The sequence below is a fragment of the Sycon ciliatum genome, chromosome 11 (assembly GCF_964019385.1).
Source record: "Sycon ciliatum chromosome 11, ocSycCili1.1, whole genome shotgun sequence".
Taxonomy (NCBI): Eukaryota; Metazoa; Porifera; class Calcarea; order Leucosolenida; family Sycettidae; genus Sycon; species Sycon ciliatum.
Genome location: NC_088653.1, coordinates 16,785,019 through 16,802,142, shown reverse-complemented (window position 1 = coordinate 16,802,142; position 17,124 = coordinate 16,785,019). Strand labels below are relative to the sequence as shown.

General features: G+C 47.0%; 1 protein-coding gene across 3 annotated transcripts in view; it reads left to right on the top strand.

The window, feature by feature from the left end:
* LOC135827354 (sushi, von Willebrand factor type A, EGF and pentraxin domain-containing protein 1-like) overlaps positions 1-17,124 on the top strand; it is a 168,198-nt gene that overhangs the window by 87,446 nt on the left and 63,628 nt on the right. For all 3 annotated transcript variants that reach the window (XM_065339864.1, XM_065339863.1, XM_065339862.1), the window contains 2 exons: positions 2,758-2,868; positions 11,549-11,728. In XM_065339864.1, the coding sequence (XP_065195936.1) occupies positions 2,758-2,868; positions 11,549-11,728 (291 nt within the window). The remainder of the gene's footprint in view (positions 1-2,757; positions 2,869-11,548; positions 11,729-17,124) is intronic.

Genomic DNA, 17,124 nt, shown 5'->3' with positions numbered 1-17,124 from the left:
GCTGATCCCATACACACAAGGGGGGCATATTCCAGCATTGGCCGGACGAATCCTTTGTAAACAGTCACCCTGCCCGCGTGGCTGAGGAGGGGTGCTGCCTTCCGCAGGAGGCCCAACCGCTGCTTAGCACGTGATGCCACTTGCCGAAGGTGGAGTGTATAGCTCAGTTTAGAACCAAACGTCACTCCGAGCACCTTCACAGATTCATCTGGTGGAAGAGGAGTTCCGCCAAATGACAGCTGGGGAGGCACTGTATCCTTCCGCTGGTGCGACAGAGTGATAGTTTGTGATTTTGATGGCTCAAACGCAATCTTCCATCTCAGTGACAAGTGATCACCGCTGCTTTTCCTTGTCAGAGTCAACAATACACATTGTTCTGCGGCCTTGGGAGTAGCGTTGGAGTAGAAATTGCTGAGGAGACGTCGCGGAGGGGCGAGTTTTCCTGCGCAGGTATGACTTTGGCCGTATTTCAGCATGGTCGAGTGGAAAAATTCAAAAAAAAGTTTATTTCAAGAAAACTCCAAAAGGAAGATGGGGGGCATGTCCTCAGCGCTAGAAGAGGTGTTTTACTATCTGCCGGTGTATAGTTCTGGCCAATTGAGAACGTAGCTGGCTGTTTTGCCAGCGCTTGTAAATTGGCTATTTTCAAGACGATCATTTGTGTTGTCAGGGGGTGATGGACCTCGTCTTCTTGGATCCTGGTGTGGCTAAGCGGTACTGCTCCAGGAACTCTTCTAAGGTGAGGCAATGTTGGCTTGATGAAGTTTTGTTCATAGCTTGTTCAGATACGCTGTGGCGTGACTCGTTTCTAGACCCATAAATAATGTGATATTTTGGCCATTTTTGAGGGGTATGCAAATTTCAAGGTTCCCTTTAGAAACTTTTTCAAGGGCTTTGCACAATTGATCCACACCCCAAAGGGAACCTACCTGCAAATTTTGAACGAAATCGGAGAAATCCACTTGCACACATACTTTGGTATTCTCAGACATGCTCTCTTAATAAAGCGTTGTGGACCCTGGCTAGTGCCAGACTCGATTTTACTGGTTTAAGTCAAGTACCACATTTTAAATAAAAGGGGGCTTGGCAGCTAACAACCGCTCTATTTAGGGCATGTTCGATAGGTAGGATCGGGATCCCGATCCACCGGATTCACTGGATTCGCACCCCTTCGATTGGTCGAATCCGGATCCAGATCCTTCGGATTTGGATCTGGTCAACCCACCTCGGGGAGGAGGGCTGATCGGACCCAACATATCTAAAGGTGACCTTTGTGCGTATATGGCGGGTAAAAATCTTTTTTGTACACATTGTCGTACGCACCCGTGGACGGAGATAGAGCTTGTTGACTTTTTGTACGACGCACGCGATGAGCATGACGTTCACTCTTTTGGGTGACTTGTGAGAGCGCCATTGTCAACATGGCGACAGTCAAGGTCCAAAATAAAGTGTTCAGTTGAATCTGAAGGATCCGATGGATCTGAGATCTGGATCCCGATCCCGATCATTACCAATCGAACGTCATGCCCTTAGTTGCTATTCACTCTTTAGATGAAAAATATTTAATTATTAAGGGGCTAATACTCATAAAAAGGACACACTTCAGGCTCATTACAAACATCTTGAAAGTTTTTGTCTTCACAAGTATACTTTCAAGCCTTCTCATCAGGTGAAATACAGGACAAAAACTTTCAAGATGTTTGTAATGAGCCTGAAGTGTGTCCTTTTTATGAGTATTATCGCATTTTTGTCTCAGAGGAAACTGTTTACCTATTAAGGGGCTGTCGGGGGTTACCAATTGTTTTTGCGAAACGAACAGTTTTAGTATTTTTCAACACCCACCCACCCACCCACTCTTTCTGCAGGTAAAACGAAGTCCAACAAAATATTGATTTCAATCTTCGGCACCCAGAAGTAACTGGGCATTTTCCATGTACATTCAATAATTATTTTCAAAACGAAACTCCTAAAACCCACCCACCCCCCAAACAAAAACATTTCGTTTTGAAAATACTATTGGTAACCTTGGACCCTAATGATGTCGAAAAATGATTGCCGTTTCGGGCCAGTCACCCATCTGACGATTCAGCCACCCGTCTGTCGATGGGTGACTTGCCCGAAACGCCAATAATTTTGCAACATCATTATTAAAAGAATTCTCATCTAAATAGTGAATAGCAACTAAATAGAGCGGTTGTCAGTTGACAAACCCCTTTTATTTACAATGCAGTTGTGTGATGTCCACCACTTTCTGAACTACCCCTTTTTAGGTCGGTTGTTAGGTCATTCAGAAGGTTGACTTACTTGCAAATCTCCACAACGCGCTGGATACTCCGAGCGTTGAGCTGGAGGTAAGGGACCTGCGATCTCAGCTTAATGAGCGATCCCTGAGGTGAGCGATCTCGGCCGTTCAGCAAAATGGAGCTGATTCCGAGTAGCCGATTACTTTCTTGTGGCTTGCGCTGCTCTTGCCTGCACAGCGTAAAAGATAATGCGGCGCTGTATCAACCAGAATCGCCCACCTGTTCCTCTCGAAATCCGCTCGAACTCTAGCTAGACCTTTCAGGTACTAGCAAACTAACTTGCTAACCAAAATTGGGATGAAATGGGCTGCCAAGTAAGCATTGGCGACATATAAACAAAGCTGAAAGATAAGCGACAATATCACCGACACGGACCAAGTAGGATTTATTCATTTAACCGACTTATATTTAACTTTGATTTGTTTGCACCCGTTTCTCTATGCTGCACGTTCAGGCTATCCAGAAACAGGCAGTATACTTGATGAATCTATTCGGTCATGTAACCCTTCATATACCTCCCTCATCTGTCTTTGTGAAGGTTTTGATCCTGCCATTCTGTGTAAAGGTAAGTTTCTTAGTGTTTTAAGAACTCCGATGGTTTCTATTTTTATTTATTTTTAATTTTCTATTGGGAACACAGCCCTACAAAGAGACATGTGGAGACAAACACAAAACAAGACACAGGGGATGTAGGGTGAGCCAAGAAAAAAACATTTGTAACATGGACGTCGGACTGTTCAACTCTGGTTAAGTTGGTGGACTCGATCGCATAACCTGCGCCCACAATTTCCATGTTACAAATTCCTAGGGTTTTGTTTAACAGAGAGGTTCGAGGCTGTCCAAGAGAGTGCTCAATACTGAGAGGCCGAGCTAGTTCCAACAATAAGAGGACGAAACATTGTTTTAACTTTTGAGTGTCACGCACTAAGCTATCATCAGATAATAGAAATGATTAAATCCAGATCAGTACTGGTTTATATACCCACAAAGCAAAGTGTAAATGACTGCATCATGGCGCAAGTCTAAAAGGTGCGAATGCCACCAGTGCAAATTGTAAATGACTGCATCATGGTGCAAATCTAAAAGGTGCGAATGCCACCAGTGCATATTGTAAATGACTGCATCATGGCGCAAGTCTAAAAGGTGCGAATGACAGCAGTGATGAAAGGTATCACTTCAAGTGACAAGCACTGAAGCTGGTTGCCTCCTACTTGATTATGTGGTTGCTGTGGATGGTTTGAAGTTCCGAAGGTAGTACTTTTTCTCGTGGCAACGCTTTGACACAAGTTCACTCCTCTTGTTGAGAGAGAGGATCTTGGGTGCTTTCGCGATTGCTAATTTTCCCGCCAAGCACAGGTTGCACCTTTTGCTTTCGTTGCTGTAGGCCAGTTTGCTGCGGTGTACAGCCCATTGAATACTGCATGCCTTCCCTTTATCCTTCTTGGCCCAGACGTACTGCAATAGGGGGTGTCCTTCTCGTGTTGTCTGTGGCGGAATGATGATTGGTGGTTATAGTCGCATTGTTTTAATGTTGTTGCTGTTAATCCCGTATACTACTTTTTTTTCTCACTACCTGTGGTGACTCTTGCCATGTACACAATGCTCTCTGGTAGACATACTCCGTCCAGTGGACATGATTCTTTCTTCTGACAGTTACAAGTCCTGGTGTCGTTTTCATCTCCGTTGGCTTGTTTCTTGGGTCCTAGAATCGTGTTTTTTTAAATTCCTTATTCTCACGATGGCACCATCGCCAATAAGAGATAAATTCATGAAAAGGTGAGATTGTGGGTTATGCAGTTGGAAAGTGATTTACATCACTTTGAATTTTACAAGTATGGGAGAGGGTGAGCGCTGCAGGAGCAGATTGAGTTAATCAGCAGTGAGCAGATTTCTTGTTTGAAAGCAGGTCTGGAGGAGACATCACGAATGCTAGCAGGGAGGGTATTGTAGTATTCTAGGGACTTGTACAGTGGGGGGTATTTACAGCGATCGGTTCTGGAGGGTGGGAGGTGCCAAGTGCGTGCGTGTCCAAGGCCTTACTAGGCCGTAACTTGAGCGGTGGTGTTGAGCAAGCGTATGTGTTGTGGGGCATACTGTATTTTCCGGTTGTAAGTCGACCTTTTACGACTTAAAATAGAAGGAGAAAGGGTGGGGGTCGACTTACAACCGGGATTCGACTTATAACCGGTAACTATCTGAATCTTCAAAAAATATGACCTGCACTGCATGCACGAGTGCACCATGTTTACACATTTTGCCAGTTTATTGGCCTTTTTCAAGGATTGGGAAGTTACATCCTCCAATAAGGAATGTTTACATGATTTGTTAGTAGCAGGAGGTGGTTAGTAGTGCTTCTTTGGGTGAAAACTTTAAAACGCAGAATTGAGACCTCCAGATAGAAGGGTCGACTTATAACCGGTAAAATACTGTATTGGTATTTTATGGAGTGGGCAAGAAGGGTTAGCTTAACTTTGCGGCGAGAACATTGTCGGCCATTTGAGCCGTTGGAGCAGTGTTGAATGATTCAGAGGAGTTTATGGGGGGGGGGGGGACGGAGGCAAATTCTGGCCGCCTTGTGTTGGATTCACTCAAGAAGGTCAAGGGCTGCGATTGAGAGTGGGGTGACAGCAATGCATGCATATTCAATTATAGGCAGGATATATGTTTTGTAAATGAGAGAGAGAGAGAGTGATTTAGTGTGTAGAGTTGATTTGAGCCGAAAGAGAATATTAAAAGATTTTACGGCTTTCTTCAGCACAAAGTCAAGGTGGGCTGACCATCTTAGGTCGTGCTGAAAGATGATGCCGAGGTGACGATGTTGTGTTACTGTTTCTACTAGGGTTTGCCCAAGTTTTTTTCGGGTAGTCGTGGTGGGGGTCAGTTAGCATGGTAGAACAGGAGGATGACGGTTTTCGTTTTATTGACCAGCAGGTGCCACACCGCTCTAACCATTCAGCTGCGGCATCGACGCTTCTTTGTAGCGCAGCCTCACACTCAATGTAGCTGCCTGTAATGGCAATTAGTGCGGTGTCGTCCGCGAACTGGCTACACGAGGTTGTAGCATTTTCACAGGCAGTGGGCAGGTCAATGGTGTACTCCAGGAACAGAAGTGTTCCCAGGACAGAGCCCTGGGGCACTCCGGCTGGTATTGGTATGAAGGCGGATGTTGTGCCTTCAACCTGCACCAGCTGTCTGCGTCCTGTCAAATAGGCTTCGAGCCACTTGTGAGCCTTGCCGTCGACACCGTAGTGGCTGAGCTTTTTCAGCAAGCCTTGATGCCATACACGATCAAAGGCTTTACTGAGATCGAAGAAACACGTAACAACATGCTTCCCCGCAACCCTAGCAGTGGATATCTGGTGGATGACCCGTGCAGTTCGGTCCCGTCTTGTTTCCTAAAGCCGGATTGGTTGGAGGGTAAGTGCGGTGCTATGTGATTGTACAGACGAGAGTGGACTATTTCTTCTTGTGTTTTTGATTATTATTATTATTATACTGAGCAGGCAGATGGGTCGGTAGTTGGTAGGATGGGAGGGGTTGCCCGACTTGTGGATGGGTGTAATAGTTGCGTCTTTTGAAGGACAGATTGTAGAGACTAGTGAGAGATGGGGAGATTTCCTTTGCAGTTTCTTTCAGGAGCCGAGTTGGGATGTTGTCAAAGCCTGGGCTCTTGCCAGTGTCTAGACTGCTTAGAAGCTTCTCGACCTCTTCCACTGTTGCTGCGATTGTATTTAGAGCATGACTGATGTCAGGGGTAGTGTTCATGTCTGGTGTAGTACAGGCGGTCTTGTCGATGGACTGTTGGCTTTGGGAGATAAAGAACTTGTTGAGAGCTGTTGCCTTCTCCATTGCCGTGGCTGCAGTGGAGTTGGCTGTCGATAGTGTGGGAATTGTTTGCTTAGGCGGTTTCTTCAGGTGCTTCAGTAGATGGTGGAGGTTTGTACCCGTTGACGTTGTTTGCTGGACAAAATCAGACTTAGCCTGTCGCAAAAGAGCGGTTACTCGGTTACGCTGGGCTGTGTACAGTTTCCAGTCTGAGTCTAATTGGGTCGCCTTGTAGGTGCGGAACTGTTTGTGCTTTGTTTTGATCTGGCTGAGGAGATCCTTCGTCATCCAGGAACGAGTGGGCGTAATATTTTTGCGGGATTTGCTTCTGGTCACTTGGCAGTGGTGCACGGCTAGTTTCAGTATCTGGTCTCTCCAGAAGTTCCAAATGATGAGGTTACTGGCTGAGGGTCAGTGGGATGTGGATGCAGATTGCAGGTAGCAAGAGCTTCACCCAGGGAGGCAATGCGTTCCTCGCTCCATAACCAGTATGTGCTGGAGGTGCTCTGCTGTGTAGAGCTGCTCTCATTTTTTTATTATTATTATTATTGGTATTATTGTTTCTGTGGGTGTTGTGCTGCTGGGGTCGTATGTTGCTTTGTATGACAACATGATCAGAGGCACCCATAGGGGGCAGGCTTGTGATGGTGATGTTATTGCAGCTGAAGCTAGAGATGGCCAGGTCCAGGCACGATGTAGGTGTGTGTTGGCGTAGGTGGGTGGCAAAGAAGACGTGTTGTGTGAGGCCACGAGTCTCGCACAGCCAATGCAGGTCTTCACCTAAGGCATCAGTGGTGTCGCTGGGGTGCCACAAGCAGTTCTTGGCGTTGAAATCGCCAAGAAGAAGTACATGTATCTCATCCTGGGGTCTTTCAACTAGCTTTATGGGTCTCTCCAGTCCAATCACGAACTCTGCCGGGTTGGACCGTGGGGGACGGTAGATGTTCCCTACCACAAAGGAGGCTTGGCCGGTTGTTATTCTAATCTAAATACATTCCGCTTGAGTCATGGGAATGGTAATTGTCTCGTGTCGGCAGCTGTGTGGTATGTATGTGGCGACTCCTCCACCAAAGGTGTTCCGGCCCGCTCTTATGAGTTTGTAGCCGTTGATGGCGTACATCCCGTCGCTGTCCGATGGATCAGCCCAGGTTTCCTGGGTGGCGATTATTGACGGTTGTTGCAACTCTGCCATGTGGCTAAGCTCGTCCATCTTGTTGAACAGGCACCTGACGTTTGAGCCGATGAAATTCGCGACTTCCATATTTATTTATTTATTTTTGGAATTTGTTTCTCTTTTTTTGGTATTTCCGCAATTGAAGGTATTGTTCTCACTGATATTGTGTGGAGAACAACGTTACAGAGTATGTAGGCTAGGATTGAGTATCCTGTGACACCAGTGGGCTGAAGCGTGAGCCCTGTGATGGGGCAAGGGGTTGGCTTTGGCCAGGGTCGATGTTGTCGCTCTCTTTTTGTTTTTTTTTGGAATTTTTGAAATCAGGTGAGGATTCCGCATTGGGACTGGGTCTCCTGCGTCGTTCGGAGGTAATCCAGGGGTTTTTCTGGCTGTTTAGACATGCCTGTGCAAGTCACCAGTGAAGGGAGGAGGTTTTCACCTTAACCATTTTACCGCTAGAGGGGTGTGCCATTCAGCCACTAGACAAAATGCTAAATGTTGCGAAACCATAAGTTCTCAAGAGTGAAAGGCCTTCTCGCTTGTGACATTGTGTTCGTTTCAATGCAGTTGTATCCCTACTCCGCCGTACCGCTGATGTTTACGACGCGGTATACGCTACAGGCGCTATGTGCGGTTTGCTGTGAGCGCTGTAGTTGTATGTTGTATGTGTATGTTTTTATCATATACGCTGTCATTTTCACGCTATAACTACCTGGTGGTTTTAGTGTTAGTTATTCTGTTGTGTATCGGTTCTATTAGGAAGAAAGACTTCTCATGGCTCATTTTTGTTGTGGTCCCTTCGTTTATTTTGGTTTGTTTTGCGTTTTGCTTTGACTCGTATTGGACTGGTTTTGGTTGCATGTATAGTTTGTAAATGAACCAAGTAACGGTTACATCATTGTCATGCGAAAAGAAGAAGGACAAAATGTTACTAGTTATGACTAACTGTCCACCAACGCGACCAGATCTTATACAGTCAGCGAGTGCGACAAAATGGCATAAAACTGACAAGGAGTACTGAGACATTCGGCGACCTGACATCTAGCTCCAACACTTCTCCAAGGCGCAAACCAACAACGTTCCAACTTGGAAGGCTCAGGCTCTTCTTCGTTGCGCTTTCCTTCCCCTCTTGGACCTTTCCGAACCTGAGCCTTCCAAGTTGGAAGGTTGTTGGTTTGCGCCTTGGAGAAGTGTTGGAGCTAGGTGTCAGGTCGCCGAATGTCTCAGTACTCCTTGTCAGTTTTGTGCGGTTTTGTCGCACTCGCTGACTGTATAAGATCTGGTTACGTTGGTGGACAGTTAGTCATAACTCGTAACATTTTGCCCTTCTTCTTTTCACAATTATTTAATTGGCTCACCATCCGAGTTTCACTGTCATGCGTTGTGTTTTGTTTGCACGCATGCTCATATGCTGTCATAATGTTTAGTCTTTTTCTTCAGTTTTCAGTTTACCTCATCGTGTCTGGTCTTCTTGTCTGTCCGTCTCCGTCTTGTCAAGAAACTATGTAAAACTTCAGTTCAGTTTCGTTGTTGTATGTGGCGGGTCAGATGAGCAGGGAGGCTGGGCCCCTGACGCTTGGACAACATGTGCGGGTGCACAAAAATTTGGCGACCACGCCAGGATAGTCAGGGAGACGAGGAACTGGCAGGAACTCCGGTGCGAAGGAAAACGCATCGAGAACAAATCACGAAAACGACGTCGTCTGAGCTGAAGGCGCTGAGCGAGGAAACGTCTGCGAGGAGTGGCTGGCTCGTCAGAGCTGAATGCCCTGAGGGCAGATGAAATGGATAAACGTCTGCGAGGAGTGGCTGGTCCGTTGGAGTTGAATGCGCTGAGGGCAGAGACGTCCCGCGAGGTGGCTGGTCAAGACGACGAGGTTGGTGCGACGGAAGTCGTTGATTGCGCTGAGGGCAGATGAAGATGGATAATCGTCTGCGAGGAGTGGCTGGTTCCTATGACAAGGACGGTGCGAAGGAAAACGCATCGTGAATAAATAACCCCATGTGAGTGTGAAGCAGAGTTTGGAAGGTGCTCCTGGTGTAATTTGTTTGATTGGTTCGATTTGCTCGATTTGTTTGATTAGTTTGTTTTGCTCGATTTGTTTGATGAGTTTGATTTGTTTGTCCCTGGTCGTTTTGTTGGCGTGTCGATCGCTTATTTGACGTATACCGTAAAGTCTTGTATAAAAGCCGCGGCTTCTATATGAGGCAGGCTTCTATACAAGACAGGTATTTCTATTTATGTCAACACTAAAACCAGGCTTATGTGTGATTTGACCATGATTGAGAAACGAGAGGTACCAGGTTCAAGTCCTGCTTGGAAGCGGAAGGTTTTTTTCCAACCGTGCTGCAACCCACAGTTATTTGGGAACTTGTGGCCTGTCATGAGTAAAACATGGTTCCCGTATGTCACGTGATTGTCGCCTTGGAGTGGTAATGACAGATCAAACAGCGCAGGCTGGAAAGCGCGGTCCTGGCTGCTCAAAGGTGATGGGACTGGATCCACTGCCCGTCGTCAAGTGCCGACGGGCAGGAACGGATTCCACTGCTCGTCGTCAAGTGACGACGGGCAGGAACGGATTCCACTGCCCGTCGTCAATTGACGACAGGCAGGAACGGATTCCACTGCTCGTCGTCACTTGACGACGGGCAGTAGCCACTGGACCGACTCTCTACTTCAAGAGTCATGGTCTTTCATTGGCTACTTGTCGCATGTTTCATAAAATACAACTGTTTGCTTTACAAGTAATAAATAACTAAAACAGAAGAGAGACTATTTGCAACCACAACTGTCATCATGGCGCTCGAACATTTGATCTGAAACTGGGAGAAAAGAAGCCCCTTTGTTGAACGGTATTGGCGATGTAAACGAGCTCCTCCAAAAAGTGGAGGAAGAGACTGAAACTTGTATTGCGGAGTCGTTCGCGAAGGAGATCTTGGACGAGCCGGATGAGCCTCAACCAAAGCGCGCAATGCTCGGCAACCTGCAGGACCCGCGCAATTTGCCGAGTTTTCCGATCAAGCCCCGGGAAAAATCCGTAGGAACAGAACAGTCAGAATACCCGATGCCAAGTCGACAATGTCAATTGCCACCACGAGAAAAAAAGCACATTGGACTCCTGTACTGCAGTTCATTTCAAAACTATAGACGCGTAGGGTTTTTGAAATATTTCAAATTTGGCTGGAGCTTTTTGAGAATAGTTTTCGGAATATTGCTCAGGATCGCTCCACAATTACTCTCATAGAGTTTCTAAACGATTGGATAACAGACGCCCAATTTGGAAAAAATTATGCACAAAGTGATCACAGATTTTATGTGGTATAGATGCTGGCATAACGGTTTTTGCCTAGGTACGCGTCTATAGTTTTCAAATGGACTGTACTACTGCCTGTACCAGAAAACAATCACAAAACACAATGCAGGTGTGTATGTCATGTATATCTTTATTTGGCTTGGGTGCATGCATGCTCTTTGGCTTGGGTGCACACGGGAAACACGTTCCAGTCACTCATACTCAGCCACTACCGCTGTTCATCCAGCCCTTGCCGCTATCGCTGCGCGGGCTGGATTCCGCGGTACTGCCCTCATACTCGTGCAGAAACCTGTACATGTGGCAAATGGGATTTAGGCCTTTGGCCTATGGTTTGTGGATCTGATCTATCCTCCCCCATCGTTTAGGAGCCGCATCTGACGCCTGATCATGAGGTGGTGGCGTCCCACGGAAGCGGAAAGGTGGTTCTTGGCCAAGGAGTTGCACGACTCCTTGTTCTTGACCTGCCCGGTATGCGAACCCGTCGAATTTTTTTTACGGTATATACGTCATTACGTATATTTATATAGGTCATTAGCCGTAAAAGGGTTAAACTCACCCTTCTTTCTACGTCGTGCATATGTTGGTTTTCGCAGTACGAGCCGCACTTTAAACACCAGTACTGTAATTCACCCAAAAAAGGTCAGTGCGGCTCATACTACGATGGTCAAATTGTTGAATGGGATAGATGTATGCATTTCATGATGAGTGTTCTGGGTGCGGCTCATACTCCGATGTGGCTTAAACCCCAGTGCGGCTCATACTCCGATGTGGCTTAAACCCCAGTGTGGCTCATACTCCGATGTGGCTTAAACTTCAGTGCGGCTCATACTCCGATGTGGCTTAAACCCCAGTGCGGCTCATACTCCAGAATGTATGGCAGCAGCTTGCCTAACTATTGGCCTGTGCGTTTCTTCTTCTTTGTATTCTATCAGCTCTTCTATGTCCAAATCCCGGTATCCCAGTGAATGGTAAGAGAGTCGTGTCTGGGCTAGTCATCCAAAGCTTTGCTCGCTACTCATGCAACACTGGTTTCCAGTTGAATGGCAGCGCTACCATCTTTTGTATTTGGCTGAACGGGACAAAGTGGTCCAGTCCGACACCTACTTGCGTTCGTGAGTACCTTACGTGAAAATTGGCAATCAGTCGAGACTACTCAGAAATATGGCAATTATGGTATAAAACCAAACATCACAGAAATGTCAATCCGCGAAGCAGAATTTGTTGTACAGCATCATAATTCATTCGTAGATATGGCCATCATATTCTATTTTTGGGATCATCATACGTCAGAGAAATTTAACTCGGATATTGAGCCAATAAATATAAATAAAGTAGAAGAAATCACATGGAAACGAGTTATGAAGCAACAATGCATGACTGTAACATGATAATAAGTAGTCAGAAAGTGCGATAAACAGGGCACAAAGCTGACAGGCTACTGAGACATTCAACGACCTGAGATCTAGCTCTCACACACCTCCAGTACGCAAACCAACAGCCTTCCAGCTTGGAAGGTTATGGTAGGCTCAATGAGGGGAAGGTGAGCACAGCGAAAATGTGCACAAGCTAAGTCCCACAGCAACAAAGAATGCCGACCGTTACAGGACGATGACAAGACATAATAATTATGGCTATATGATCTAACTACAATTTGAAGCAGCAAAGCAACACGCCACCCAGCTTGGGTGGGTCAGCAATATTAGAGATAAATTCTCAGATAAATAAAAGGGGGAGCTTTGCGAAAACGAATTGTACAAAACCAGACGCCAATATCTAACGGGACTCCTCATACATGGCACAATTGTGGATGAGTTGACTACAATAGCAAGTAGTTTCACACGGTGAACATTTCGTCATATTGTTCGTGACCGTCCCCTCATTGGTCCTACCATAACCTGAAACCTTCCAAGCTGGAATGTTCTTGGTTTGCGCACTGGTGATGTGTTACAGCTAGGTTTTAGGGCGCTGAATGTCTCAGTAGCCTGTCAGTTTTGTGCCCTGTTTATCGCACGTTCTGACTGCTTATTACCTTGTTTCAGTCGTGGATAGTTGTTTCATAACTAAATTCCATGTGATTTCTTCTATTCATAGAAATTGGTATAAACGAAATTATAATTTTAGGAGGACACCAGCCATTATAGATCTCCGATAAGAAAAAGTGCACAGAAGGAAATCAAGGCTTTCTGCGTGAGGAGTCAACATCACCATGGTCTGGAAGTGCACAGTATGCTAAAGAGAAGAAGAGAGACGATATTTAGATAAGACCACAGCCACATACCTCTAAAACACCAAAACAAAACAAGCTAGTTGACCAGTCCTAGAGGAGTCACCATGGACCACGCCTGAACTGGAACCAGCATCAACCCTCACCAGTGAAAAATATGAAAAACGGAAATAAATAAAAATAGCATCTCCCTTCTTCCCTTCAACTCTCGCAGTCTCTTCCCCAAAATGGATCAACTGTCAGGAACAGTATCATCAAAAACGCCACCTTATGATGTCGTTGCTGTCTCTGAAACATGGTGTGCCCAGCACTACCCAGACTCCCTGTTTGCCCTCAGTGGCTACACGCTACATTGGGCAGACCGCACAGATCGATTAGGTGGAGAAGTGCTTGTCTACGTGAACGGCACAATACCTCATGAACTCGTCCCTACAACAACCCCAGACAGCTTTAGCCTACTATCGCTGAAACTGTCAGCCAACGACCACACCATCAACGCAACATGTGTCTACCGACCACCCCGTTGCGACCATCGTCTATTTTGTCAGCATCTTGAGGAACTGATCCGAATCATACCAACAACAACAACAACAACAACAACACAAAGGATTATCCTGGGTGATTTCAAATGCAAAGAACCCTGCATGGTGCAACTCTGACACGACAGATGTGGTTGGCGAGGATCTAGCAGTGCTAGTCCAAAAATACTCTCTACACCGACATGGCACATTCCCCACTCTTGTGCAGAATGGGCACCCTGAATCCTGCCTAAATCTCGCCGTCACGGATGTAGACAGCGACTATGTCTTTAAAGCCTTTATATCTAGTCTCCCGCAGATTGGCAGCTTGGACCACCTATCCATCAAGGGTATGACCAAGCCACTCGCTACACCTCCTCGAGCCCCACCACCGCCCAAACATTAAACCACCCATTGGAACTGGTCAAACCAATGCATCAGCAGTCTGAAAGCAGAAATTGAACGCACACAACTGCTACCGGATGGTGACATGCTGAACACTCCCAACATAGACAACCTGTGGCACACATGGAAGGACAAAGTGCTCACTTGAGCCCGTAAATACTGTGCAGTATCTCACTCCCCGAGGCATGCTAGCTACTCTGCCAGACATGCTCTCCCAGGGCCAGACTCTCTCAACCCCTGCTGAAAATGCAACCGCCCCGTGAGTGAACGCTTTCTTCATCTCGCAGAGCCAGCAGTCAGTCACAGGGTACCATGGGGAACTCCCCTCCATTCATTTCCCACCCCCAATACACTGGATCTCACTACTACTTGAAACAACAGTTCCAGAGGTTTCAACGCTACTGTCTAGCCTCGACCCGTCAAAGAACCCGGGTTGTGATGCCATACCAACACGCCTACTGAAAGAGGCAGCCTGTTAACTTGCGCCGTCCCTAGCAACCCCTTTTATAATCTCCTTCGAACGTTGCGCTATCCCGCAAGAGTGGAGGGACGCAACATTCAGCCCTATCCACAAGAAGGGCAGCAAAACCGAGCCCTCCGACTATCCACAGATATCACTGCTCAGTGTCACATTGAAAGTGCAAGAGAAGATACCTAGTTGCTGACCGAATCTCCAAGCACATCCAACCTCACTTAAGGCATTTGACCGGGTGTGGCACCAAAGACTGCTTGCAAAATTGGCCCATCTCGGACTCGATGGCAAATGCCTCCAGTGGCTTCCCTCTCATCTCACCAACAGGCAACAACGTGTGCAAGTGGAGAGCAGCAAGTCAACCTGGATGAACAGTCCAGCCCCCCCCCAGCCCCCCCCCCCCCCAGGCTCTGTCTTGGGGCCACTTTTGTTCACGGCCTACACAGTCAATCTGCCAACCGCCTGCATAAATGCCAACACCGAGCGCAGCCAGTTTACATACGACACAGCCACAGCCCTCTGCTGCTCGTGAGAAATATCTAGCCACAGAAGAGTACCTCCAGTCAGCTTTTGACTACAGCTGCACAGTGGCTGAAGTATTGGCATCTCCTGATCAATGAAAGTAAAACCACTGTCATCCACTTTCACCACACCAACCACCCAAATCCCACACCACCATCGGTCACACTCAACGATACTAACCTCACTGTGGCCTCAAGGCATCGCCACTTTGGCCTCATCATACAGCAGAATCTATGCTGGAACTCGCATGTTGACTAACGCGTCCACTTCTGCCCTCTCCTCCATTTATCTACCTTACATTCACCCTGTTCTTGAGTACGCTTGCACTGTCCTCTCACCGCACCATGCAACCCTCAACTGAGCGGCTTGAGGGCATCCAACGTCGCACCGCTCGCCTCTGTTTGCATCTCACCCTCTTTGAACACAGATCCCACTCCATGCTGCTTCACCTGCTTGAATGGCCATCATTTAGCAGCCGCCGTACCCTCTTCCATTTTATTTTTGCACATAGTCTGCACCATAGATATGCACCACCACACTTTCTTGCAGTTCACCTACCCCGAATACAACCCATTCGCACCCTCAGGTTCCCCGAACGTTTCAGCCGCCCACAGCACGGACAAACCGGCTAAGAGACTCCCCATCTATGCTTCTCTTGATCTCGTTAATAACATCCCACTCAGCCTCCGGGAAATCAACCCAAGACAACTCTGAGATTTCAAAGTAAACATCCCACCTCCTGTCATCTCTTCCGTATGTACCTGCTCACGTTGCTCAGCACATCCATAGTCCCGTTGTGCTCAGCCTGCGTGATAAACTCTCTATTAACGTCGCTACTATTTCAGCAAGCAGCTAAACATTGATTTCCCTCTATCCGATCACCGTGCCTGTACTTCCTGTTCTCTTATTGGCCACAGGCCTTCGTGAGAATAAAATATTTCGAACAGTCCATTTCAAAAACATTAACAATCAGGTTTTGTTCCTAAAATGTATGGAGATAAGGTGAAATCGGAAAACAAAGTGCATAAAAGGGCTTGGTAGGCCATGGCAGACTGTTATGTTGTAAACCAGAAGTACACGTGCCTGCGTGCGTCAGTCATTTTTCGTGCTTTCGCGCGGAATATTTTTCTTCGAGTTTTTTTAGCCACCACATACCGTAAGATGGCAAACTCCCCGGGCTATCACCAGGATTGTTCATCCTTTTCAAATGGACTGTAGTGAGCGAATAAGTAACATTGAACGGCTCGATGGAGGAGTAACGCCAAACCATTGTCGAGACAACACATTTACTTTCTGCACAACAGTTCAGGATTCAACTGACGTATAAAAGCTTCTAGCACAGACAAATGCAATCCGCATCTACCACATGTGATTATCGAGAAAACATTATCACTGTACAACTCACGACAATTAGTTCGGGTTGACAGATGTTGCTTGATGGACGAAGTGCGATTCTTGGCTCCAGTGGTTGATACCTCCGCCAATGTCCCGTCATGACGTCTCTTCATCACGTCTAATGATGACTCCGTCATCGTGTATGGCATCAAGGCTTGCTGAAAAAGCTCAGCCACTACGGTGTCGGCGGCAAGGCTCGAAGCCTACTTGACAGGACACAGACAGCGGGTGCAGGTTGCAGGCACAACATCCGCCTTCATACCAATACCAGCGGGATTGCCCCAGGGCTCTGTCCTGGGACCACTTCAGTTCCTGGCGTACACCATTGACCTGCCCACTGCCTGTGAAAATGCTACAACCTCGTGTAGCCAGTTCGCGGACGACACCGCACTAATTGCCATTGCAGGCAGCCACATTGAGTGTGAGGCTGCGCTACAAAGAAGCGTCGATGCCGCAGAAGAATGGTTGGAGCGGTGGCACCTGCTGGTCAATAAAACGAAAACCGTCATCCTCCCGTTCTACCATGCTAACCGACCCCCACCACGACTACCCGAAATAAAACTTGGACAAACCCTACTAGAAACAGTAACACAACATCGTCACCTCGGCATCATCTTTCAGCACGACCTAAGATGGTCAGCCCACCTTGACTTTGTGCTGAAGAAAGCCGTAAAATCTTTTAATATTCTCTTTCGGCTAAAATCAACTCTACACACTAAATCACTCTCTCTCTCTCATTTACAAAACATATATCCTGCCTATAGTTGAATTGCATGCTTTGCTGTCACCCCGCTCCCAATCGCAGCGGCCAGAATTTGCCTCCGTCTCCCCCTCTACACTCCTCTGAATCATTCAACACTGCTCCAACGGCTCAAATGGCCGACAATGTTCTCGCCGCAAAGTGAAGCTCACCCTTCTTGCCCCCTCCATAAAATACCAATATGCCCCACAACACATATGCATGCTCAACAC